General features: G+C 41.5%; 1 protein-coding gene across 1 annotated transcript in view; it reads left to right on the forward strand.

The window, feature by feature from the left end:
• The window catches only part of MARCHF5 (membrane associated ring-CH-type finger 5), an 84,130-nt gene extending 75,308 nt beyond the window's left edge, over positions 1–8,822 (forward strand). The window contains exons 4-6 of the mRNA XM_056529391.1: positions 2,320–2,503; positions 3,366–3,532; positions 7,031–8,822. Coding sequence (XP_056385366.1) covers positions 2,320–2,503; positions 3,366–3,532; positions 7,031–7,147 — 468 coding nt within the window. The 3' untranslated portion in view covers positions 7,148–8,822. The remainder of the gene's footprint in view (positions 1–2,319; positions 2,504–3,365; positions 3,533–7,030) is intronic.
• The last annotated feature ends 15,822 nt before the right edge of the window (positions 8,823–24,644 follow it).

The following is a 24,644-nucleotide window of genomic DNA, read 5'->3' on the forward strand; positions in this document are numbered from 1 at the left end:
ATTTCATGATGCCTTGCACACATTCAAGGCACCCAGTGTCGGAGGCAGCAAAACAACCCAAAAACATCATTGAACCTCCACCATATTTCACTGTAGGTACTGTGCTCTTTTCTTTGTAGGCCGTTTTCTGTAAACATTAGAATGATGTGCTTTACCAAAAAGCTCTATCTTGGTCTCATCTGTCCATAAGACGTTTTCCCAGAAATATTTTGGCTTACTCAAGTTCATTTTGGCAAAATGTAGTCTTGCTTTTTTTATGTCTCTGTGTCAGCAGTGGGGTCCTCCTGGGTCTCCTGCCATAACGTTTCATTTCAAGGGGTATTCCAGGAAAAAACTTTTTTTTATTTTTTTATCAATTGGCTCCAGAAAGTTAAACAGATTTGTAAATTAGGACATACACAAAAGCAACATAAAAAGGGGAGAGCACTCTTAAGAGCAATATCACCTGAGCGGTCCTCAGCGACCTCTGTTAGTCTCCTGCGGGGTGCACATATGACAGTGTGAAGTATACAATGGAAATACAAGAAGGAGCACATATGTGCACTCACTGCATGGTAGAGACAGTCAAGCCTGGAGGTCCGGTGGCGAAGACGGGGTGCCGGGTCTCGGCATCGGCGCTGGTATGTGGCGCTCGGAGGCCTCCGAGCGCCACATACCAGCGCCGATGCCGAGACCCGGCACCCAGCCTTCGCCACCGGATCTCCAGGCTTGACTGTCTCTGCCATGCAGTGAGTGCACATATGTGCTCTTTATTGTATTTAGATTTGTAAATTACTTCTATTGAAAAAAATCTTAATTCTTCGAATAATTATCAGCTGCTGAAGTGAAGTTATTCTTTTCTGTCTGGAAACAGTGCTCTAAAAGCGCTAAAAGGATTAAGATTTTTTAATAGAAGTAATTTACAAATATATATATATATATATATATATATATATATATATATATATATATATATATATATATATATAATTATATATTGTAAGGGATTAGGTAACAGGGATAACGTCTCCTGGGTAGACAGGCACAGTTTTGCAGATACACTGTAGAAATTGCAGTCCAAACAGCAGGGAATTCGTTTAACTGACCTCAGACAGTTTTATTGACAGGTTGAGGTACAGAACATAAAATATAAAAACAAAATCCTAAGCCTGTCCGGCTCTAACTTACAGGAAACCTCACTAACCAAGTGCCGGCCTAATACAGGGCACCAAACAATATAGCAAAGTCCATACAACTTGTAGTGCTCTCACAGGCTCCATGCAGATAACCTGTTCCCAGGCTGAGAGAGAGATGTGTCTGAATTCTCAGCCTTATATCAGGCCAGCACACCTGAGGAGTGATTACCTGACAGCCCAAAACCCGGACTGTCCAGCAACACAGGCCCTAAAAAACACACAGGTTTTATACAAACCCGAATTGCAGAGACGTCTGCATATACCTCTGCTGAACATTTCCCTGGTTGCTTTAAATGACAGAGGTGAGGAACCTAGGGCACACATAGACGCCGTCCACTTCTTCTCTGGACACTCTGTCACAATATATAGTTTTTTTTCCTGGATAACCCCTTTAAATGTCGACGGATAGTTCACACTGACACTGATGCTCCCTGAGCCTGCAGGACAGCTTGAATATCTTTGGAACTTGTTTGGGGCTGCTTATTCACCATCCGGACTATCCTGCGTTGACCCCTTTTATCAATTTTTCTCTTCCGTCCACGCTAAGGGAGATTAGCTACAGTGCCATGGGTTGCAAACTTCTTGGTAATGTTGCGCACTGTGGACAAAGGCATATCTAGATCTCTGGAGATGGACTTGTAACCTTCAGATTGTTGATATTTTTCCACAATTTTGGTTCTCAAGTCCTCAGATAGTTCCCTTCTCTCGGTTGTCCATGCTTAGTGTGGCACACACAGACACACAATGCAAAGACTAAGTGAACTTCTCTCCTTTCTATCTGCTTTCAGGTGTGATTTTTATATTGCCCATACCTGTTACTTGCCCCAGGTGAGGTTAAAGGAACATCACATGCTTGAATCAATCTTATTTTTCCACAATTTTGAAAGGGTGGCAATAATTTTTTGTAGCCCATTTTTGGAGTTCGGTGTGACATTATGTCCAATTTGCCTTTTTTTCCTCCCTTTTTGGGTTTAGTTCCGATACACACAAAGGGAATAAACATGTGTATAGCAAAACATGTGTTACTGCAATCCTTTTCTGTGAGAAATACTTCATTCAAAATTTCAAAGGTGCCGACATTTACAGCCATGACTGTATGTGTAAGTTTTGTCTATAGCGTTCTACATTGGTCTTTTATTTTCAGGTTGTTGGCCACAAGGAAGGCCTAGATGTTATGGAGCGAGCTGATCCCCTGTTCCTGCTCATTGGCCTTCCCACTATCCCTGTTATGCTGATCCTAGGCAAAATGATCCGCTGGGAAGATTACGTGCTCAGGCTGTGGAGGAAATACTCAAACAAACTGCAGATACTTAACAGCATATTTCCAGGTAAAGTAAAATAAAAGATTTATACAAAGATGCTAACAAGCTATTTCCAAGTAGACTTGTGTATGAATAAATGTATCTGAAACAAACAAGTGGAATACATTTCGTGTACACCAGAGTTTCCCAACCAGGGTGGATCCAGCTGTGGCAAAACTACAACTTCCAGCATACTGGGAGTTGTAGTTTTGCAACAGCTGGAGGCACCCTGGTTGGGAAACACTGGTGTACAGTCTGTTAGTTGTCTACTAAAGAACCAGGTACAGGTATTTGCCCCAGTGTCCCCATAGTTTGTCATTACCCTTGCCTTAGCTTCTACTTTTTGACTTGTTCTCACCATCAAGGAGTGTGTGAGACCTACAGGACCTAACAGTAGTGCTGGGCGATATACCGGTTCATACAGAGCAGCGGGAGCAGCACCCGCGGGTCACATATGATTAGTTCCCTGATGTGGGGACAGCCCCTGCGGCTGACAATTCATTGGGGGGGGTGTTAGAAAAGCAGAGCAGCGCCCGCGGGTCACATGTGATTAGTTCCCCAGCGTGGGGGGGGGGGGGGGGGGGGTGAAATACCGTTAAATACCGTGGAACCGCCATAACTTAACTTAAAAAAAATACTGTGATATGCATTTTTGGTCATACCGCCCAGCACTACCTAACAGTACTAGTCAAAACGAACTATATGGTGAAGACTGAGCTACATAGTCCCTATTTGACTTATCAATAAACAGTGTGCTAGAAAAGGCTATAGTGTTGGGTAAACAAGGTACTTTTTTCCTTAATAATGCCCATTCACATTATGGAATTATGGAGGTGCATATTCATGTTGCATTTGATTATTTCCTTTGCATGGTTTTGATTTTCTGCAGGAATCGGATGTCCAGTGCCTCGGGTGCCTGCTGAAGCTAACCCTCTAGCAGATCATGTCTCTGCTACTCGAATACTATGCGGAGCTCTAGTCTTTCCCACCATTGCTACAATAGTTGGCAAACTGATGTTCAGCAGTGTTAATTCTAACCTGCAAAGGACAATTTTGGTAAGAATATGCTACATAAATGTAATTTAGAAGTAAATGCAAGTAGAAAACATCAATGCAATGTGCACATAACTGTATTGCAGTAGTTACCAGGTGTTCTCTGTTCATGTATGAGATCTTCTCGTGCCCCTGTTTGTGCCCCTGTTTGTGCCCCTGTTTGTGCCCCTGTTTGTGCCCCTGTTTGTGCCCCTGTTTGTGCCCCTGTTTGTGCCCCTGTTTGTGCCCCATGTTCACTTTTGCCATTTGCACGGTGGCTCAGTGGTTATCACCTTGCAGTTCTAGGGTCCTGGGTTCAAATCCCACCAAGGACGACATCTGCAAAGAGTTTATATCAATGGTTCTCAATCTTTTTTGCCTGAGTACCCCTTGACAGCCCATTCCCCAAAAATTGTACCCCCATATTAGAGACCTTTTGTAAGGATTATAGTATAATTCATATGCTTTACTTTCCTCTATAACAGGCCCCCAGTTCCTCTCCCTATCTCCCCAGTCCCCCCATTTACAGGTGACGTCTTCTCTAACCGGAGTTGTTTACTTTCCTTCACTATCTGGCCTAGACCGCCATTAAGATTTCTCCCATACAAGACTTCTCCCCAGAACCAGCCGAACAAACATTTTAGGCTTCTTTCTGCAGTACAATACCCACCTATTTGCAAACTCCCCATGTTTATTGTCACACACAGTAATAGTACCTGCTTTGCGCCCCCATAAATTTGTTAGGTCCCCTCTGTGCCCCCAAATATAGCTGTAGGCCCCAAAACTGCCCTCATATATAGTTGAAGGCCGCCATACTGTCCCACTTTGTTGCTCCACTGCTCCTCTGGTCTGGGGACCTATTGTTATGGCTCATAGCAGTAGGTCCCCGGTCTGCAGGGGTAGTGGAGCAACGAATCTGATGGTAGCCCAGTGCCCGCGCTTCACCTTTGCTGCCCTCCTGCTCTGCTCCTCAGTGCAGTGACGTCAGCCAAACATTTCTTTCAAAGTGGTCCAGACCAGTGGCTGTGGCTGCCATTACTTAATCCACCCCCCCAAAGTACCCCCTGGAGAACTGCCAAGTACCCCCTGGAGAACTGCCAAGTACCCCCTGGAGAACTGCCAAGTACCCCCTGGAGAACTGCCAAGTACCCCTGGGGGTACTTTTACCCCAGGTTGAGAACCACTGGTTTTTATGTTCACTCCATGTTTGCAGGGGTTTCCTCGAAGGAAATCCGGTTTCCTCCCAGACTTTAAAACATACTGATAAGTTTAGATTGTAAGCTCCAATCAGGACAGGGACCATTTTGAGTGTACAGCGCTGCGCAGTCTGATGGCTATATAAAAAAAATGTTGTTATAAGTCTTGTTTTATGTACAAGAAAATGCAAGAAGAAAATTCATACCATTTATTAATGATGGTTGGATCCAGCCAACAAATATATACAGTGGCCACCCTAGGGGCGTGGGGTACATAATAATTCAGCGATTTGTACAGAATATTAATTCAGATCATATGGACAGGATCAGATCTGATGCCCAGGATCTCCTCACATTTTCAGACACGACTAGAAAATTATTGTACAAAGGGGAAGGAAAAGCGGAAAGCCTGGGCAGATTTTGTATGGAAAGGATAGCTTTCATGTCCCACACATGACTCTTACACAGTACTTCATCATTTGAGTTTATTTATAGGAAACAATGCAATGGATAGATGGGGACTTTAACCACACAACTAAAGTAAGGCCCCTTTCACACTACAGGTATCACCCTGTAAAAAACCTCCGTTACTACTCCCGGCAAAAAGTCCTGAAAACATCCGTCAAAAAATCCCATTCATGTCGATGGGATTTTTTGAACATCCTTTTGCATCAGGCATGTCCATTTTTACTAATGTCAGTTATTTTTACCAGCACAAAAGACGGTGCATGCACAAATTTTTGGTCCGGCAAAAAAAAATAAAAAATTGTGAAAAACTGGATGCTAAAATCTAACATTGAAGTCTATGGGATCTGGATGTTCAAAAAAAATAAAAAATAAATCAGTTCAGTTAATGTCAGGTTTTTTTTAACATCCGTTTTTTGTACTGAGCATGCTCAGTACAGCTTTACAAAAAGTGTTAAAAACTTGATAAAAAAAAAACCAAACGGATGTAACTGGTGATAACGTATGAACATCAGGTTTTTTTTTAAAGAAAAAAAACATTAAAAATAACGTATGATGGTCATCAGTTATCATCCGTTATTACTAGTTATTGCATCAGTTTTTTTTTTTCCATCCGTTTATCGTTTATGGTCACAATTTAATTTGTTTTGGAGAGATGTTTGAAGTCACTATAGTCCATTGTTTCCCAATCAGAGTGCCTCCAGCTGTTGCAAAACTACAACTCCAGCATGCCCAGACAGCCTTCGGCTGTCTGGGCATGCTGGGAGTTGTAGTTTTCAAACAGCTTGAGGCGCCCTGGTTGGAAAACACAGCTATAGACTAGAGATGAGCGAATTTACAGTAAATTCGATTGGTCACGAACTTCTCGGCTCGGCAGTTGATGACTTTTCCTGCATAAATTAGTTCAGCTTTCAGGTGCTCCCGTGGGCTGGAAAAGGTGGATACAGTCCTAGGAGACTCTTTCCTAGAACTGTATCCACCTTTTCCAGCCCACCGGAGCACCGGAAAGCTGAACTAATTTATGCAGGATAAGTCATCAACTGCCGAGCCGAGAAGTTTGTGATGAATCGAATTTACTGTAAGTTCGCTCATCTCTATTCAGCACAATCAGCTGTATTTGCTACTTAGAGCTGTAAGCACTGTTGTATAGCTGTAAGGATGTAAAAGGAAACTCTACCTGGAGCTGATGGTGGGTGCCAAACTTACTAAAATCACCTTTTTATTTAGGGGCTTAGCTGCTGAAGTGCCACAGCTTGGCACACCTCCCTGCTCTCTCTCCTCTCTCAGCCCTACCTTGATAGACGTATAAAGCCCTGTACACTAGGAGGTACTGGAAGGTGAGGGCAGGCCTGGCTGTGGCACTAGAGCAACTTTGCCCCGCCTCCTTGACACTTGGCTGGAAATTTTATAAGTTTGGCAACCACCATCTCCTGGTAAGGTACGGTTTGATTTTTATACTTTAACAGCTATTGAATGGTGTCTGCGGCTCTTGGCACCAAATACAGCTGACAGATCTCTTATGCATCCTAAATTGGGATTTTGTTACATGCACTAAGGCCAAACCTGCGTGAGACAAAAATGTGTCCCATAGCGCCCAATCACAGCTTCAATTTGTATTTTACCAGATGAATTTGAGAAATAAAAACTGAGCTGTGATTGGTCACTACGGGCAAATCAGACCTTTTTTTTATATTTTTTTCCTTTTTTTTTTTTTTTTTTTTTTTTTTTTTTTTTTGCCTCATGCTGGTTGATAAATCTGGGCCATATTGTTTAAGGCTCAACAGCAACAGTGAAGAAGTTGTTTGTGTGACTGTATTTAGTGCTGCAGCTCTCTTTTATACCTGTATGTCTTGTTTTTCAGGGAGGCATTGCTTTTGTTGCCATAAAAGGAGCTTTCAAAGTGTATTTCAAGCAGCAGCAGTACTTACGTCAGGCACATCGGAAGATCCTTAACAACCCCGAACCAGAGGAAGTATAAGGCTTTTAAACACTTGCGTGTCATAAAATGTTCATCCGCAAAGTTCTACCTTGTCATCGTGACTCTTTGCCATCGCACAGTCCTGGGATTTTGCGACAAGCTGCTGCTGCTATGACCTTTGAGTTGTTTTCTTTTTTTTTTTGTACAGTACATGAGAAAGCACTTTTGTATGGCAGGAAAAGTACTTTGAGGAATGGGTGGCCAGCAGATCATCTCTGTTCACTGCTCTAGACCATCCCATGTATTTTGCATCTCACATGCTGGTTATAAAACCCTTTAGTGTATTGTATCCAGAACAGTAGACTGCCCCCTATATGGAAGAATAAACTAAAGTTTGTGATGCAGTTTTTATATTTTCATCACTTGCACCGTGGCTTAACTATAGGGAATAAAAAGAGGGTTTTTATTTAATTTTGCAGCCAAACGACAATGTTTCTGATGTTTCATGATGGACGGTGGCATTGGTGCCGTAATGCCAGTGCCATACTGAAGTCACACAACAGCTCTTCTATCAAAGTTCTTACACTCATATTGACTTGTGGTTCATTTTAATGGGTACTGCAAGCGAAAGCGGAATTGCCTAAAAACAGTTGATGTTTTACTGTCTGCAGTTTCTGCTGTGTTATGTGTTATGCAGGATTGCTGGTATTTCCATCATTGCGCTGCATGTGCTTTTTCTTACTTACACTAATGTAATTGCATGGGCAGTCTTGATACAGCATTGTAGTGTTTTTCTGGACAGGGATCATTTCAAAAGGGAAACTTTATTTCCTAAAATGTATTGTTATCCATAATATTTATGCATATTAGCATTCACCTGGAAAGAAAACAGTCTATCGCCACCTTATAGCTACCTACCATGTAATTCAATGTCCAGTCCATGAAAGATCCTTCAAGAACATTAAAATGCATAAGACGTTGTAAAATGATGTTGCCTGAAATAATGGCAAGCTTTTTTTCCATTAGTATAGTTGGAAGACACCGCACCTTGATAATATAGGCCCTGTTGCTAATTAGGATCACAGCCTTGCTAATAGACTCCAGGCAATCATGTTTAAAGGGGTTTTCTGGATTTAAATAGGACTATCACATCGAGATTTATAACTTGGTAATATAGTGTTATCACAAATTGTACTGGCTTCAGCATGCTTTTGTGTTGTTCACCCCGAACAAAGTTGTGTAGTTTTTTCTTTTTTTCATGGTCAGTGTGGTGTTCCCCAAGACAACAATTCATCCTCTTCTGTCTCGGGTTGTGTGGCTGGATCCTGTCTCTGAGCTCCAGCCCCACCCCCTGAATGATGTCATCACCTCTGACCAGCCCCTACAGCCTACATCACCATCTCCCTGATTTTATATAGCCTCTAAGGCTATGTTCACTTCTTGGAATGTCCACACGGAAAATACGGAAAGTAACTCAATGGCCATATCCACCTAACAACTATAACACTATCCTTTTTATATATTCTACATAAAACTTTGAGTGTCATATACATATTGCAAAGAAAAGAATAAAATGGCCCGGCACATGCAGGACTAGGGCACTCGATTCACAGGTAATGGAGGGACGTAACAGGATCACCCGATGTATAGTTGATGTCGGCGGTGTAATGTCCTCTATCAATACTGAATACTGTATGGAGACAGAAGACATGACAGCACTCACCATCTAACATAACTTTATTCCAGCATCTCGAAGGTGACAGGCGGATGCAACGGTGGAGGCAGGGGACAGGACCAAGACAGACTGTTTCACGCTCTTAAGAGCGTGAAACAGTCTGTCTTGGTCCTGTCCCCTGCCTCCACCGTTGAATCCGCCTGTCCCCTTCGAGATTCTTGAATATAGTTATGTTAGATGGTGAGTGCTGTCATGTCTTCTGTCTCCATACAGGTATACATATTGCATTACTTATCCTGTGCTGCTCCTGAGTTACAACCTGTAATATAGTCCAGAGCGGTTTTCTGAAAGCTTCTGAAAAAGACCCTTCACCGCTCTGATGCTGTTGGGTTGGTCGCTTTTTCTGTCTATTTCTTTTGTCAGGTGAAAGTCAAATCTTTACACCTAGGTAAGCTCTGTGCAGACATCGAGCACACAGAAATGCTGAATTGTGGTTTCAGTTCTGGACCATTATACAGGTGGGTAGTTCAAGCTTTAGGCTATGTTCACATGGCAGAATTTCGTAGCGCAGTCTGCTGAAAAAATTCTGCAATATATTTACTGCGCATTGTGTTGAATGGCGATTTTGCTGTCCTATTCACGGAAATTCTGCTTTCCAGATTCTGCAAAAACATTGAACAGGTCTTTAAATTTAGCAGAATTCCGGGAGGACTCCCACTGAAGTCAATGGGGATTTTAGCATATAGAAATTCTGCAAAAATTCTGCAAAACTGCTAAAATTCTATAGCAAGCTTAGCAGAATCACAGAATTTCCACCATGTGAACATAGCCTTAGTATAAACAGTATACAGTGATCCCTCAACTTACAATGGCCTCAACATAAATAGTTTCAACATACAATGGTCTTTTCTGGACCATTGTAACTTAAAAGACAGTCCAGATCTGCAAAACATGTCAATGGCCGGAAGAACTGACCAATCAGAATGGGCAATTTACTGGTAAAACCCCTGTATTACTGAAGCGTATGCACTGACTGATTTCTGGTAGCGCCCCCTACAGTACAGAGAGGTATTACATGTTCTGTACACTTTACCTATGCCAGGGTTATCAGCACCTTTGGACACCAGGTGGGGGCGACTTCATGTTACTTTTTTAGGACCTTGTATGAACTGTACAGGACCCAGAAGAAGCTCCTGTCCTCTACATAGACCAGTGTTTCCCATGCAGGGTGCCCCCAGCTGTTGCAAAAACTACAACTCCCAGCATGCCCGGACAGCCTTTAGCTGTCCGGGCATGCTGGGAGTTGTAGTTTTGCAACAGCTGGAGGCTCCCTGCTGGGAAAACACTGACATAGACAGTGATTTACAGCCCCCAGCAGATCTTTCTTACTTTTATATGTAAGGATTTGCTTTATCTCTATTAGTTATCTACTTATTTTTCTTTAATCCTCACTTTTTTCCTATTTTTGGATGACATTTTGGGGCTTTAGAACCAATTACCAGGTTTCCATAGAGTTCTGGTCCCAACATACAATAGTTTCAACATACAATGGTCGTCCCAGAACCAATTAATATTGCAACTTGAGGGACCACTGTAATGTATTTACAAAGTTTCTGTATTTACAAAGTTTCACATCTTCTTTTAATATAGTTTATTTTATGTGCAAATGGTAAAATGATCTCTAAATTGAACCTATTTAAAGGGGTACTCCAGCAGAAAACATATATATATATATATATATATATATATATATATATATATATATATATATATATATATATATATATATAAAAATTTTATTTATTTTTTTCATCTGAGGCCAGAAAGATAAAGATTTGTAAATCACTTCTATTAAAAAAAATCTCAATCCTTCCAGTATTTATCAGCTGCTGTATACTACAGAGGAAGTTGTATAGTTCTTTTCTGTCTGACCACAGTGCTCTCTGCTGCCACCTCTGTCCATGTCAGGAACTGTCCAGAGCAGGAGAGGTTTTCTATGGGGATTTGCTGATCAGTTCATGACATGGACAGAGGTGTCAGCAGAGAGCACTGTGGTCTGACAGAAAAGAACAACTCAACTTCCTTTGTAGCATTCAGCAGCTGATGAGTACTGGTAGGATTAAGATTTTTTTTTTTATAGAAGTAAAGAACATATCTGTTTAACTTTCTGCCACCAGTTGATTTGAAATAAATTGTTTTCCACCGGAGTACCCCTTTTTAAGACTCTGGAACCTGAAAGGCAACATCACAGCTTTTCCTCTAGCATTGCTTCATGCAACAAAATAGCGGGAAATTTTCAGGAGCCAAGTGCGGAGATTTCTTGCCTTCATTACATGTGCCAGGCAATGCATGGGCCCCGTAGTCTTAGTATAAACACGTCAGTCCACACCGGCTGCTTTTATGCTATTATTGAAACAAATATTATAGTTGTGTGCGAAACCGTGAACATTTTGTGTTGAGTTTTTTTTTTTTTTTTTTTAAGACAATTTTTTAGCGATACAAGAAGATGGAATGTGTTAAAAATTTTCTCTATGTACTGAAATGGATAAATATGGGGAGAAAACATTGAATTAATGTGAACTTCAGCTTTTGGGAATATAGAAATGTTGATAAAATAACTGTACTGTGGTCTCCAGCCTGTGACGCTGGAGCTGTAGTTTCCTATTAGGAGACCTAGATCAGATTGGAGACCACTGCTTAAATGTTTGGTTGTCAGACTTATTTGGTCTTGTTGGACTAGGGCAGTGTTTTCCAAACAGTGTGCCTCCAGCTGTTGCAAAACTACAAATCCCAGCATGCTGGAAGTTGTAGTTTTGCAACAGCTTGGAGGCACACTGTTTGGGAAAACACTGGACTAGGGAGCTGGCAACAGAACATTTAAAGGGGTACTCCGCTGGGAAACTTTTTTTTAAATTTTTTTTATCAAGTGATGCCAGAAAGTTAAACAGATTTGTAAATTACTTCTATATAAAAATCTTAACCCTTCCAATACTTATCAGCTGCTGTATGGTCCACAGGAAGTTCTTTTGTTTTTGAATTTCCTTTGTCTGACCACAGTGCTCTCTGCTGACACCTCTGTCCATGTCAGGAACTGTCCAGAGTAGGAGAAGTTTGCTATGGGGATTTGCTCCTACTCTGGACAGTTCCTGACATGGACAGAGGTGTCAGTAGAGAGCACTTGTTGTCAGACAAAGGAAATTCAAAAACAAAAGAACTTCCTGTGGAGCATACAGCAACTGATAACTACTGGAAGGATTAAGATTTTTTTAATAGAAGTAATTTACAAATCTCTAACTTTCTGGCACCAGTTGATTAAAGTACTCCTCCGCTGAATTTTTTATTTTAAAGTACCAGGGCAAATAGCTTGATTTATTAATCTGCTAGCAGGAATTGTGCTCTTGCAGGGGTAGCTTTTAAAGGGGTATTCCAGGAAAAAACTTTTTTTTTTTTTTTAGATCAACTGGCTCCAGAAAGTTAGAGATTTGTAAATTACTTCTATTAAAAAAATCTTAATCCTTCCAGTACTTATGAGCTTCTGAAGTTAAGGTTGTTTTTTTCTGTCTAAGTGCTCTCTGATGACATGTGTCTCGGGAACCGCCCAGTTTAGAAGCAAATCCACATAGCAAACCTCTTCTAACCTGGGCGGTTCCCGAGACACGTGTCATCAGAGAGCATTTAGACAGAAAAGAACAACCTTAACTTCAGAAGCTCATAAGTACTGAAAGGATTAAGATTTTTTAATAGAAATAATTTACAAATCTCTTTAACTTTCTGGAGCCAGTTGATATATATATATAAAAAAGTTTTTTTCCTGGATAACCTCTTTAAACAACTAACCCTATCCACATACTCTGAGCTCTGTGCATAGTATAAGGTTAAGAATCTCTACAAAAACGGACCCTACAGGTTACGATCATCAGCTGAGATATTTTCGTCACCAGATATAACATTCAGTGGTGTTTGCAACTAGAAGGAAAAAAAGCTGGTATGTAAATTGCAACTTATGATGTTTGCATATTTTATGTTGATGTTTTTTCTATGTTATTTAAAGTGATGTATACCTCTAATTCCAACATAAAAAATATACTTGCTTTCAGATCCTTCAATAAAAGACTTCTGTTAAATATACAAAAAAGTTTTTAATGGGTTTCTATGGGATTAGTATAAAGGATATAGCTGTATTTGGTATTGCAGAGCATTGCCATGCAAATGAATGGGGCAAAGCTGAAATGGGCAGAGTCAGATATAAAAACTTTTTTTTTTTATATGTTGTACATCTTGGCAAAACAATAGTTTTTCTAATATACTTCCTTAAAAAATGTTCACATTTTATTAAAGAAAACTGCCTTTGAAAATCCCACCACTAGGGGTCTCCATACCTCCTGGGACACTGAGTCCCACAACATCAGCTTGTCCAAGGGTCATGGACATGAGATGGCTGATTGACTAGGCAGCAGGAGGAACACAGCCTGCAGCAACTACTGTAACAGAGTTTTACCAATCACGTGGCTCCAGCTGTTGCAAAACTACAACTCCAAGCATGCCTGAACAGTCAAATGATGTCTGGGAGTTGTAGTTTTGCAAAAGCTGTAGGCACACAGCTTAAGGCAACAGTGTTGTAAAAGAGTTATCCAAACATTGTAACCCCAACTATTCCAAAAGTACAAGTTACAGGACCAGCAAAGGATGATACACATGAATCACATAGGAACAGATAGAAAATGTATGCATATGTTATACACTCACCATATTGTCTTAGAGTACAGGCAGTCCCCAATAATCAGTGTGTGTGTGTACTGCATAAAACCAGAGAGGAAAGGCTTACAGAGCAGGACTGCCAGGCTCCCCAGACCAGTGAGTCAGCAGAGTGAGGGAGGGGAAGGAGTCGCCAAATTGCAGGCAAGAGAAGGACATGCCCCTTCCTTCTCAGAAGATGGAAAAGACAGTGAGCAGTGTTAATATGCTATATTCTTTACTGATCTATGGAGACATAAAAATTACATGTATATGATCAGGATTGGGTACCGAGTAACACAACAGTTTAGGGGTTTTCTTGTAGGATCTGATGGGTTCTCTTGAAACACCAAACAGACAGAGAAAAAAAAAAATATATATATATATATATATGAAAAAAATTGTTCTTTCTAATCTTTAGGCTATGTTCGCACGGCAACATTTCACCAGTAAATTCCGCAGAAATGAATTGCCCATTCACTTCAATGGGATTCCGCTGTCCTATTCACACAGTAGAATTTCTGCTGCAGGAATTCCATTAAAGTGTATTGGCTATAAATTTATGCAGAAATTCTGGCATGTGACCTTAGCCTTAGAATTTAGCCTTTTAAGTAAGAATGATGGGGGTGGGGGATAGAACATGTTAAATAATGAAAACAAATAATAAATGATTTGGATGTATTGGTGTGATCTTTTATTAGTCAGTTCCTGATGATAGGTCGTAGCTGTTTCTACAGTGTTTTATGTTATGTAAAGTATAAATATGCTGTCTTTTTTATTGTATTGTCTTTTTGTGAAGTTTCTAGTCTTTATTGATATATACTATATACATTAAAGGAAATGTGTCATCAGAAATTACCTATTGTTTAAATCTGGTTTTTATGTTAAATTATATTTAAGAATTTTTGGTGATGTCTTTTTATGATTTTCCATTTTGTGATCTATATTTTATAATAATCCTTAAATCTTGCAATTTCCATTGTGGCCACTAAGGCTGAAACTAATTATAATTTGTGGGACACGGCACAGAAATTAGAATATAGTGGTTATTTGGTACTGTTCCTCTATACGGCAGCTAAAGGAGTGGGACCCTGTTCTCCACGCCCACAAGTGTCCAGGAGATTAATATGAAGCAACAGCGCTGGATGAGACTTTAAGAAGTACAATGTTCTAGTTTCTATAATCTGAAGGTAAATGAGTGCTTAATTTTATCTCAAGATAGAAAAAAAACTGTATGTTAAAGTAAAGCATAGGAAAACATAAGGTAACCTACTTTTTTTTTTTTTTTTTCATTCTGGAGATAAAATGAAGTGCTCTTTTACACTCAGATTGTAGAAACTCTAATGCAGAACAGGGCTAAAACCTAAGCTGAGCCTTCCTGTTCCACACAGATCATTTTCCAGTAATTCATTACTTTTCAAGAGCATAGTGAAAGGTAACACCAGTAGAGAGAGAACACTGGATCCACCACCATTCACAGAAAATATCAGCACCCCCCTCACTGTAAAATGACCTTTGTAAAGGTCTCCAATTCATCTGAATGGAACAGGTCCTATTTATTGCTGCCTATGGTCCATGGATCCTTCAGTAAAGTATATCATTAAATTGTTACATACTGCTTAGACAAGTTGGCATCTCCCCCCCCCCCATAAGAATAGATGAAATTATTAATCAAATTACAATTAGAAAAAAGAAACTGATTAGAAAACAAGAACCGGTTCCAATATCTGCCTCTTATTAGAAAAAAAGATGTCGGTGACCGATTCCCTTTTAAAGGTGTTGTCTAGGATTAGAAAAAAATAGAGGGAATCTTTCAGCTGTATTTTCTGATAAGAGCTGCAGACACCGCTGGCATAGCTGTTAGGGTATAAGAGTAAACCGTACCTTACCTGAAACTTATAAAATCATGCTCTTATTTGCCAGACAAGAGTCAAGCAGGCAGTCATGAGCCACTCAAGTGCCACAGCCTGACAAACTACCTTTCTTGCTCTGACCTCCAGCTCTTCCTTGATTAATGTTAAGAACCTTTTATGTCAGAGGGGCTGGGAGGGGAAAGCAGTTGAGATGTCAGGATGTGGTACTTGAGCAGCTCTGCCCCACCTACTTGACACTTGGTAGAGAAATAAAGATATACGTTCAGCAACCACAGACTGTGCCAGGAAAGGTAATTTTTTTTAAATATCCTAACAGCACAACAACAGTGTCTGCAACTCTTACCAGCAGATACAGCTGACAGATTATTATGGGGGTAGCTATCTTGTCTGAACTGTTTTACCAGTATGTAGAGAGATGCTGTACAGCAGGAACCATGGACCAATAGACAAATGCTGCCCCATTAACATGAATGGGAAATGTTACTGGGCGTACTCTGTGACCTACGGTCTTCTCTATCTACTGCTGTCACTTTTCCCTGTAGTTCTTAACTTACCACTTTCCAGCATCCTCCTCCTGATCATCACAGACAAGTCTCAGCTTAGTTTTGGGCTCAGTGGTAAGAATGGAAACTGCAAGATTTCATGAATATTTTATAATATCACTGGTAAAATAAAAAATTAGAAAAACTCGATTTAGAAATAGATTTTTGAAGACACATTTACCTTTTTTTTCTTCTGAAAACAGTGCCATATTTGTCCATGGGCAATGTCTGTTATTGTCCATTCCCATTCACTCGAAAGAATGAACGTCACGCGCAGTCATTGCTGAAACAAGTAGTCATTTTATTTCAGCACTGCAGACAGGTACAAGGTGACATGTTTCGGCTATTGTACACAGCCTTAGTCACTGAACTCAAAGTCAATGGATCTTTTATACGTGACTGTGGGAATAACTTCACTGTATTCACTGTAATACCAGATCCTGCACTTGGTCAGGGGTTTCGTGTATTTGGAAAAGACAAAGATCCATTTATGCCAAACCCTTTAAAATACTCCACTGGCCAGCATTCGGAAGTAAATGTTTTTCGCGCTGAAGAGGTCAGCTACGCCCCTCGTGACATCACGGCCATGCCCCCTCAATTCAAGTCTAAGGGAGGGGGGAGTGACTGCACGCTCCCTCCTTTAGACTTGAATTGAGGGGGCATGGCCCTGATATCACGAGGGGCGTGGCTGACCCCCACAGCGCGAAAAGTAGTAGCTGGAACATTTACTTCTGAACGCTGGCATTAGAGATGAGCGAACTTACAGTAAATTCGATTCATCACAAACTTCTCGGCAGTTGATGACTTTTCCTGCATAAATTAGTTCAGCTATCAGGTGCTCCGATGGGCTGGAAAAGGTGGATACAGTCCTAGGAGACTCTTTCCTAGGAATGTATCCACCTTTTCCAGCCCACCGGAGCACCTGAAGGCTCAACTAATTTACGCAGGATAAGTCATCAACTGCCGAGCCGAGAAGTTTGTGACGAATCGAATTTACTGTAAGTTCGCTCATCTCTAGCTGGCATATCAGATCTCTGATATGCTGAATAATGAACTGAAGGCTGAAGTTTTCAGATTATAGGGCAAACTAATTGCTGGATGATTCCTGCAAATATCTAGACTTACAATTTGAGAGACTGTCCTTAGTGACACCTGAGGTGCCATTTCTCATTAAAGAAAATTGTATTAAAGGGCAACTGCCAGTAACATCACCAGCACTAACCTGACAAAATCCATTTAGCTTTTCTTGAGCAATCTGTATTTTTGAGGTGATTTGCACTGGCGTGACTGATTGTTACAGCGGTTCTGACATAAACACACACAAAAAAAACACCCACGTGACCCCATTTAAAAAAAGACTCCCCTCATAGAAGGTAGCAAGGGGTAAAGTGAGCCTTATCACCCCACATGTGTTTGACGAATTTTCGTTAAAGTTGGAAGTGAAAATGAAAAATTTGTATTTTTTCACTAAAATGTTTGTGTTATCCCAAATTTTTCATTTTCACAAGGGGTTATAGAAGAAATTGTGATACACATCTTGGGGGGCTTTTTTCCTGAGTATATAAATACCCCATGTGTGGACGTAAAGTGCTCTGCGGGCGAACTACAATGCTCAGAAGAGAAGGAGCACCATTAGGCTTTTGGAGAGAGAATTTGGCTGAAATTGAAGGCCATGTGCGTTTTACAAAGCCCCATGGTGCCAGAACAGTGGAACCCTCCCACATGTGACTCCATTTTGGAAATTACACCCCTCACGTATTGTAATAAGGGGTGCAGTGAGCATTTACACCCCACAGGTGTCTGACAGATTTTTGGAACAGTGGTCCATGAAAATGAAAAATTCGAATTTTTCATTTACACAGCCGACTGTTCCAAAAGTCTGTCGAACGCCGGTGGGGTGTAAATACTCACTGCACCCATTTTTACATTCTGTGAGGGGTGTAGTTTCCGAAATAGGGTCACAGTTGGGGGGGGGGGAAGGGTGTACTGTTCTGGCACCTTGGGGACTTTGTAAACACACATGGCCCCTGACTTGAATTTCAGCCAAATTCTCTCTCCAACAGTCCAATGACGCTCCTTCTCTTCTGAGCCCTGTAGTTCGCCCGCATAGCGCTTTACATCCACACATGGGATATTTACATACTCGGGAGAAAATGCCCCCCCAAAATTTGTAACCCCGTTTCCTCTATTGCCTCTTGTAAAAATGGCAAATTTGGGGAAAAAATAGCATTTTAGTACGAATTTTTTTTTCCCCCATTTACACATCCAAATTTAATGAAAAGTCATCAAACACCTGTGGGGTGTTGAGGCTCACTGTAACCCTTGTTACGTTCCTTGAGGGGTGTAGTTTCCAAAATAGTATGCCATGTTTTTTTTTTTTTTTTTTTTTTTTTTTTTGCTGTTCTGGCACCATAGGGGCTTTCTAAATGCGACATGCCTACCAAAAACCATTTCGGCAAAATTTGCTTTCCATGTCAGGAACTGTCCAGAGCAGGAAAGGTTTTCTATGGCGAATTGCTTCTAATCTGGACTGTTCCTAAAATGGACAGAGGTGTCAGCAGAGAGCACTGTGGTCAGACAGAAAAGAAATCCAAAAAGAAAAGAACTTCCTCTGTAGTATACAGCAGTGGAGAAGTACTGGAAGGGTTAATATTTCTAAACAGATGCCATTTACAAACTTTCTGGCACCAGTTGATTTGAAAATATATATTTTTTTCACTGGAGTACCCCCTTTAAAACATTTGGGGGGAAACATCTCTGCAGCCAGCATATGTACCTGCCACGGTTTTCACCATCTCTGCCTGGCAGCTGAGCCCCTTTCAGCTCCGGGGCGCCCTGTACGTGTAGCTGCTGGGAGGAGCCACATGAGAAGCCACTGCTGGTGCAGCACGATTCCCTCTGCCAACTGGCCTTCTGGAACCTGTGCAGGAGGTTATTTATTTTAACATCCGGCATGTAACCGTACATTTTCCCCTGCGTTGTTACCAAGCGTATACCAGATGCTGCAATGCGGCAACAGTCTTAGTGTACAATAAAACATCTTTCATGTTGGAGCTGCACCTCCTTGAACTGCTGCTGTTAACCCGAATCTCTGGGTGGGCGGTGTTGGCATTGCTATAAAAGACTGGTTGCCATGACAACTGTGTGGTTTAACGTGTCTATGGGGAATGAATAGCAATACTATGGCCCATATTTATCAGCCTGAAACCCTAATTGTCTGGTTTTTCACATAGTGACCAATCCCAGCTCTACTTTCACTTTATAATAGCTCCTTAAAGGGGTACTCCACCCCTAGACCTCTTATCCCCCTATCCAAAGGATAGGGGATGAGATGTCTGATCGCTGGGGACCCCCACAATATAGCATGCGGCACCCACCTCTTTCTGCTCTGGAGTCGTGATGTCACGGACTTCTGTATTGGTGGTCGGGACCCAGACCCTCCAGCGCTGGTGCCGCATGCTATATTGCGGGGGTCCCAAGCGGCGGGACCCCCGTGATCAGACATCTTATCCCCTATCCTTTGGATAGGGGATAAGATGTCTAGGGGTGGAGTACCCCTTTAAGATATGAAAGTTGAGCTGTGATTGGTTGTTATGCGAAAAAAAACTGAGGATTAGGGTTTCAGGCTGCTTGATAAATCTGGGCACATCTGTTAATGAACAACTAGATGCGTATCTTTTGTGAAAGCGTTTGGGATGACCTTAAATTTACACAATGGCTGTTCAGAATATCCCTTAAGGACACTTCTCTAAAGTTCATCCCCCATCTGTTCCTCCTCATTTGTCAGAACTAACAGCTTCCAAAATTGAAACTAGTTGCTATGAGCAACAAGACAGATTTATCTAAGCTCTAGTTGCTATGGGAAACCTGGCGAGTAGTACATATAAATTATAACAATGGGTACACAAAATACGGGGGCAGCATGATGGCTCGTTTTGGTGGTGGTTAGTATTGTTGCCTTGCAATGGTGTGATATCACATAGGGATCTTTACGTGTGTTATTCCAGTGCTATGAAATCGTGGTGCGCACATTCCCTGTACTGTGACATCACTGTACACAGTAACCAATCAGATTGCTTCTTTCATTTTTCAGAGGCCTTGTTAAGAATAAAAAGAGGTAACAGGTTTATGATACATCTTTCCCATTATCCCTGTGCTGTAAATTTACTTTGTGCATTATCCCAATGTTGTGAAATCAAGGCTTACATTATACGGATCAGAATAGTGAAATATGGTGGAGGTTCAATGATGTTTTGGGGCTGTTTTGCTGCCTCTGGCACTGGGTGCCTTGAAAGTGTGCAAGGCATCATGAAATCTGAGGATTACCAACGGATTTTGGGTCGCACTGTACAGCCCAGTGTCAGAAGCTGGGTTTGCGTCAGAGATCTTGGGCCTTCCAGCAGGACAATGTACCCCAAACATACATCAAAAAGCCCCCAGAAATGGATGGCAACAAAGCGCTGGAGAGTTCTGAAGTGGCCAGCAATGAGTCCAGATCTATATCCCATTGAACACCTGTGGAGAGATCTTAAAATTGCTGTCGGGAAAAGGCGCCTTCCAATAAGAGACCTGGAGCAGTTTGCAAAGGAAGAGTGGTCCAACATTCCAGCTGAGAGGTGTAAGAAGCTTATTGATGGTTATAGGAAGCTACTGATGTCAGTTATTTTTTCCAAAGGGTGTGCAACCAAATATTAAGTTACATAAATATAAACCTGGGGTATGACTTACAAATCTAAAATACACTTTAATTGGGTATATATTCAGATTAAAAAAAAACATATAACCCCTACTACACAAGCATGTAACTTGTGACCTCAAAGGAAAAATATAAAGTTAAGGGTGCCAATAATTTTGTCAAGACCAATTTTTGGGTATGGTGTTGGCAAATTCACCACTGGCGCCCTGTACTCTGTCACATGTGAACCTGCTTTCATCTGTGAAGAGTCTGGAGACGCTGTGGAGAACATTTTGCTGCTTGCAACATCCTCCAGCATGACCAGTTTCAAGTAGGTCAGCAATGGTGGGGGGGGTGTGGCGGAGGGGGGGGGTTGGGGTTGGCAGGGGGCACCGCACAGCTCTCCGTGTGCTTGCCAGAGTTAGCCTGACTGCCATTAGGTACCAAGATGAGATCCTCAGACCCCTTGTGAGACCATATGCTGGTGCATTGGCCCCTGGTTCCTCCTAATGCAAGACAATGCTAGACCTCATGAGGCTGGAGTGTGTCAGCAGTTCCTGCAAGAGGAAGGCATTGATGCTATGGATTGGCCGCCCGTTCCCAAGACCTGAATACGGTTGAGCACATATGTGACATGTCTCACTCCATCCACTAATGCCACGTTGCACCACAGTCTGTACAGGAGTTGGCGGATGCTTTAGTCCAGATCTGGGAGGACATCCCTCAGGAGACCATCCTCCACCTCATCAGGAGAATGCCCAGGCATTGTAGTGAGGTCATACGGGCCCCACACATGGAGGCCACACTCACTACTGAGCCTTATTTTGACTTGTTGTAAAGTTGGATCAGCCTGTAATGTGGTTTTCCACTTTCATTTTGAGTGTGACTCCATATCCAGACCTCCATGGGTTGATAAATTTGATTTCCATTGATAATTTTTGTGTGATTTTGTTAGCACATTCAACTATGTAAAGATGAAAGTATTTCATACGATTAGTTCATTCATTCAGATCTAGGATGTGATATCAGTTTTTTTTTCTTTATTTTTTTTGAGCAGTGTATTTTATAATGGGAAAAGGTTTTTTTGTTTTTACAATTTTAACAATTTTTTTGTTTCTATTTCCCTGAATATTTCCACACGTCCTCCACTGTCATGGCAACCCATTGGTACTCTGCTCATTGACACCCCCACAATGTGATTGCAAACAGACGTAACCCCCTCCCTTTGTAAACCCTTTATGCAGAGTTGTGCACATAATAAAGAAAATGAAACCTCACTTATCACTTCACTCTGATGGTGGGATGGAGATACTACAAGTGCCCAAAAGTGCCAAAACCCTAATTTAAATCTCCTACCTAAAACTCAACTTTCATTATAACTAGAGATGAGCGAAGTTACAGTGATTTGATTCATCACGAACTTCTCGGCTCGGCAGTTGCTGCCTTTAGCCTGCATGTATTAATTCAGCTCTCAGGTGCTCCGGTGGGCTGGAAAAGGGGGAATACAGTCCTAGGAGAGAGTCTCCAGCCCACCGGAACACCTGAAAGCTAATTTATGCAGGCTAAAGTCAACAACTGCCGAGCCGAGAAGTTTGTGACTAATCAAATTACTGTAACTTCGCTCATCTCTAATTATAACCTTATCTACCAAATCAGGTGTACAAACTATTAAAACACCATTGTGGCCTAAAGAACAAAATATCATGTAAGGTGCCACAGTGTATAATAGAACATATGACATGATGTTCGCTACATCTATATTTGGACGTAGGTGTTACCACACTGTTCATTTTTGCAAGATACAAAATGAATGTTTTAGCAGCCCATTTTTATATAAGAATATAGGGTAGATATGGATTTAAAGGAGGGTTATTGGGGGAGATTTATCAAAACCTGTCCAGAGGAAAAGTTGTCCAGTTGCCCATAGAAACCAATCAGATCATTTCTTTCATTTTTAACAAGGCCTCTGCAAAATGATAGTAGCAATCTGATTGGTTGCTATGGGCAACTCAGCAACTTTTTTTTCTGGACAGGTTTTGATAAATCTCCTTCCTTGTGCCCATTTGAAGATTTGTAGTTGTACCCAGTAAGGGATAAAAGGTATTTAAATGCCACATTTGGTTGGTTTAGTTTGTTTCACACGCCAATCATATAGGGTCAGTGTATCCAGTACAGTATAATGCTTCACATATATTACAATCAGACACACCGAGGATGCAGATGTTACATTTTTTACTTTTATTAGTTGTAAACAACTGTACTTTAAACCAACATGACAAACAATTCAACAGCATCAGTCCCACATTTTACATCAACATAAAAACAAAAAAGGCCATCTACACATGGAACTGCTAAGTGCTGTAGGTAGCCTGATATTGCTTTTTGCAGAATGCAGCTATGGATTTAATCCATTAAAATGCCTGAGATCGCTCAGTTTTGTAATTGGTACAAATAAATACATTACGAAAAACGAATTGCATATACATTACAGCCAAGTTATGTGACTGTAGGATTTCACACCTAGAACTAAACACATCAGGCAGATGGGTCATTCATGAGCTAGCATCCTTTGTAACTAAGTGAAAAGCTTAGAGGATAGATTCCAGTCCATTCATTTTTTTAAGGGGTTGTCAGACAAAATAAGCAACCTTTGTATGGTGTCAAAAGGTATCTCAAAGCAACGTACTAATAAAATGTTATTAACCATAGAGGACAAAGCTGATAATGGAAGATCTTGACACTCTTGTAGCTGTGACATCACACCCCTGCTGTCTGCTCAGGACTAGACCAGTGATGTGAAGAGGGGAGCTCTTGTTACTGCTCATTAGATTAAGGCAGCAGGAACCTTTCTCAAGTCACAGTAGATTTAGTCAAAACGGGGGAGATTTATCAAGCTGATCCAATCATTTTTTTGGGCTGTAAAAAGCAGCAATTTGCGCAAATGTTGTCATCTTGCACAATTTTTTGGCCGAGTGACGTCCTCAACGCAAATTCACTATCAGTGCGCACAGTGACCGCTCAGGATGCCGCAGGAGCCAGAAGTAGTCCGGGCCCCGGGAACAGGTAATTATAGAACTGGGGATGGGGGGAGGCAATGGGGCAGCAGTGGTGGTTGGACTAGGGAGGACCCCAGGACAGGCAGGGGGAGAGAAGCGGGCGGCGGCGGTCTCTGGCCCCGCAAAAGCCGCTGCAGTTCATTGATTTAAAGCACCCACTTTAAATCACTGATCTGTGGGGCTGGGGGGGGGGGGGGGGAATAGCCCGGTTTCGGGTATAAGTTATCGGCTATCAGCCTGAAAGGTCGCAGATTATAGGTATCGGCCCTAAAAAAATCGATATCGGTCGATCCCTACACCATTAGCCAAATCGCCTTAAATTGTCGCTCAACTAAAACTGGAGAGCGCATAGTGAGAGTCCTAAGTTTAGAGACCAGGGAGCGGTGACAATCCTAGTCACAATGGCCTAGGCCAGTGTTTCCCAACCAATGTGCCTAAAGCTGTTGCAAAACTACAACTCCCAGCATGCCTGGAAGTTGTAGTTTTGCAACAGCTGGAGGCACACTGGTTGAGAAACACTGGCCTAGGTGTTGAAAACGCTGCGGGGTAGACAGCTTGGTAACAGGTAAGCTGCGTATAGTCTGAAGGTTGGGGCATGTGTCTTAACAGATAGATGCAACTCTCTACTATTACAACTTGGGGCGCGCCAGGTTGTGTTATTGAACAATTAGCGATTAAGCAGGGCCAACTCTGTCTGAGGGTAAATAGGCAGAAAAGGACCTGCAACACACAAAAGAAAAAGTTAAAAAAAAAAACAGGCAGAAACACTTTTTAACATTAAACACAAGTAGGGCAACCTCCTATGACAGCACCTTCTGGAGCACAGGCAACTCAGTCTGAGGGAAAACAAAAGCAAACTTCCAATTTGCAATAACATTTGTGCAGTATTTATTAAAGTCCTTGCGCTTTTTTAATAAATTTGGCGCACAAGAGAAAAAAAAAAGTGCTAAATAAAACCACACAAAAAAGGACTTTGCACAGCAAAACAATGATAAAGCTCC

This window comes from Hyla sarda, chromosome 7 (assembly GCF_029499605.1).
Source record: "Hyla sarda isolate aHylSar1 chromosome 7, aHylSar1.hap1, whole genome shotgun sequence".
Lineage (NCBI taxonomy): Eukaryota > Metazoa > Chordata > Amphibia > Anura > Hylidae > Hyla > Hyla sarda.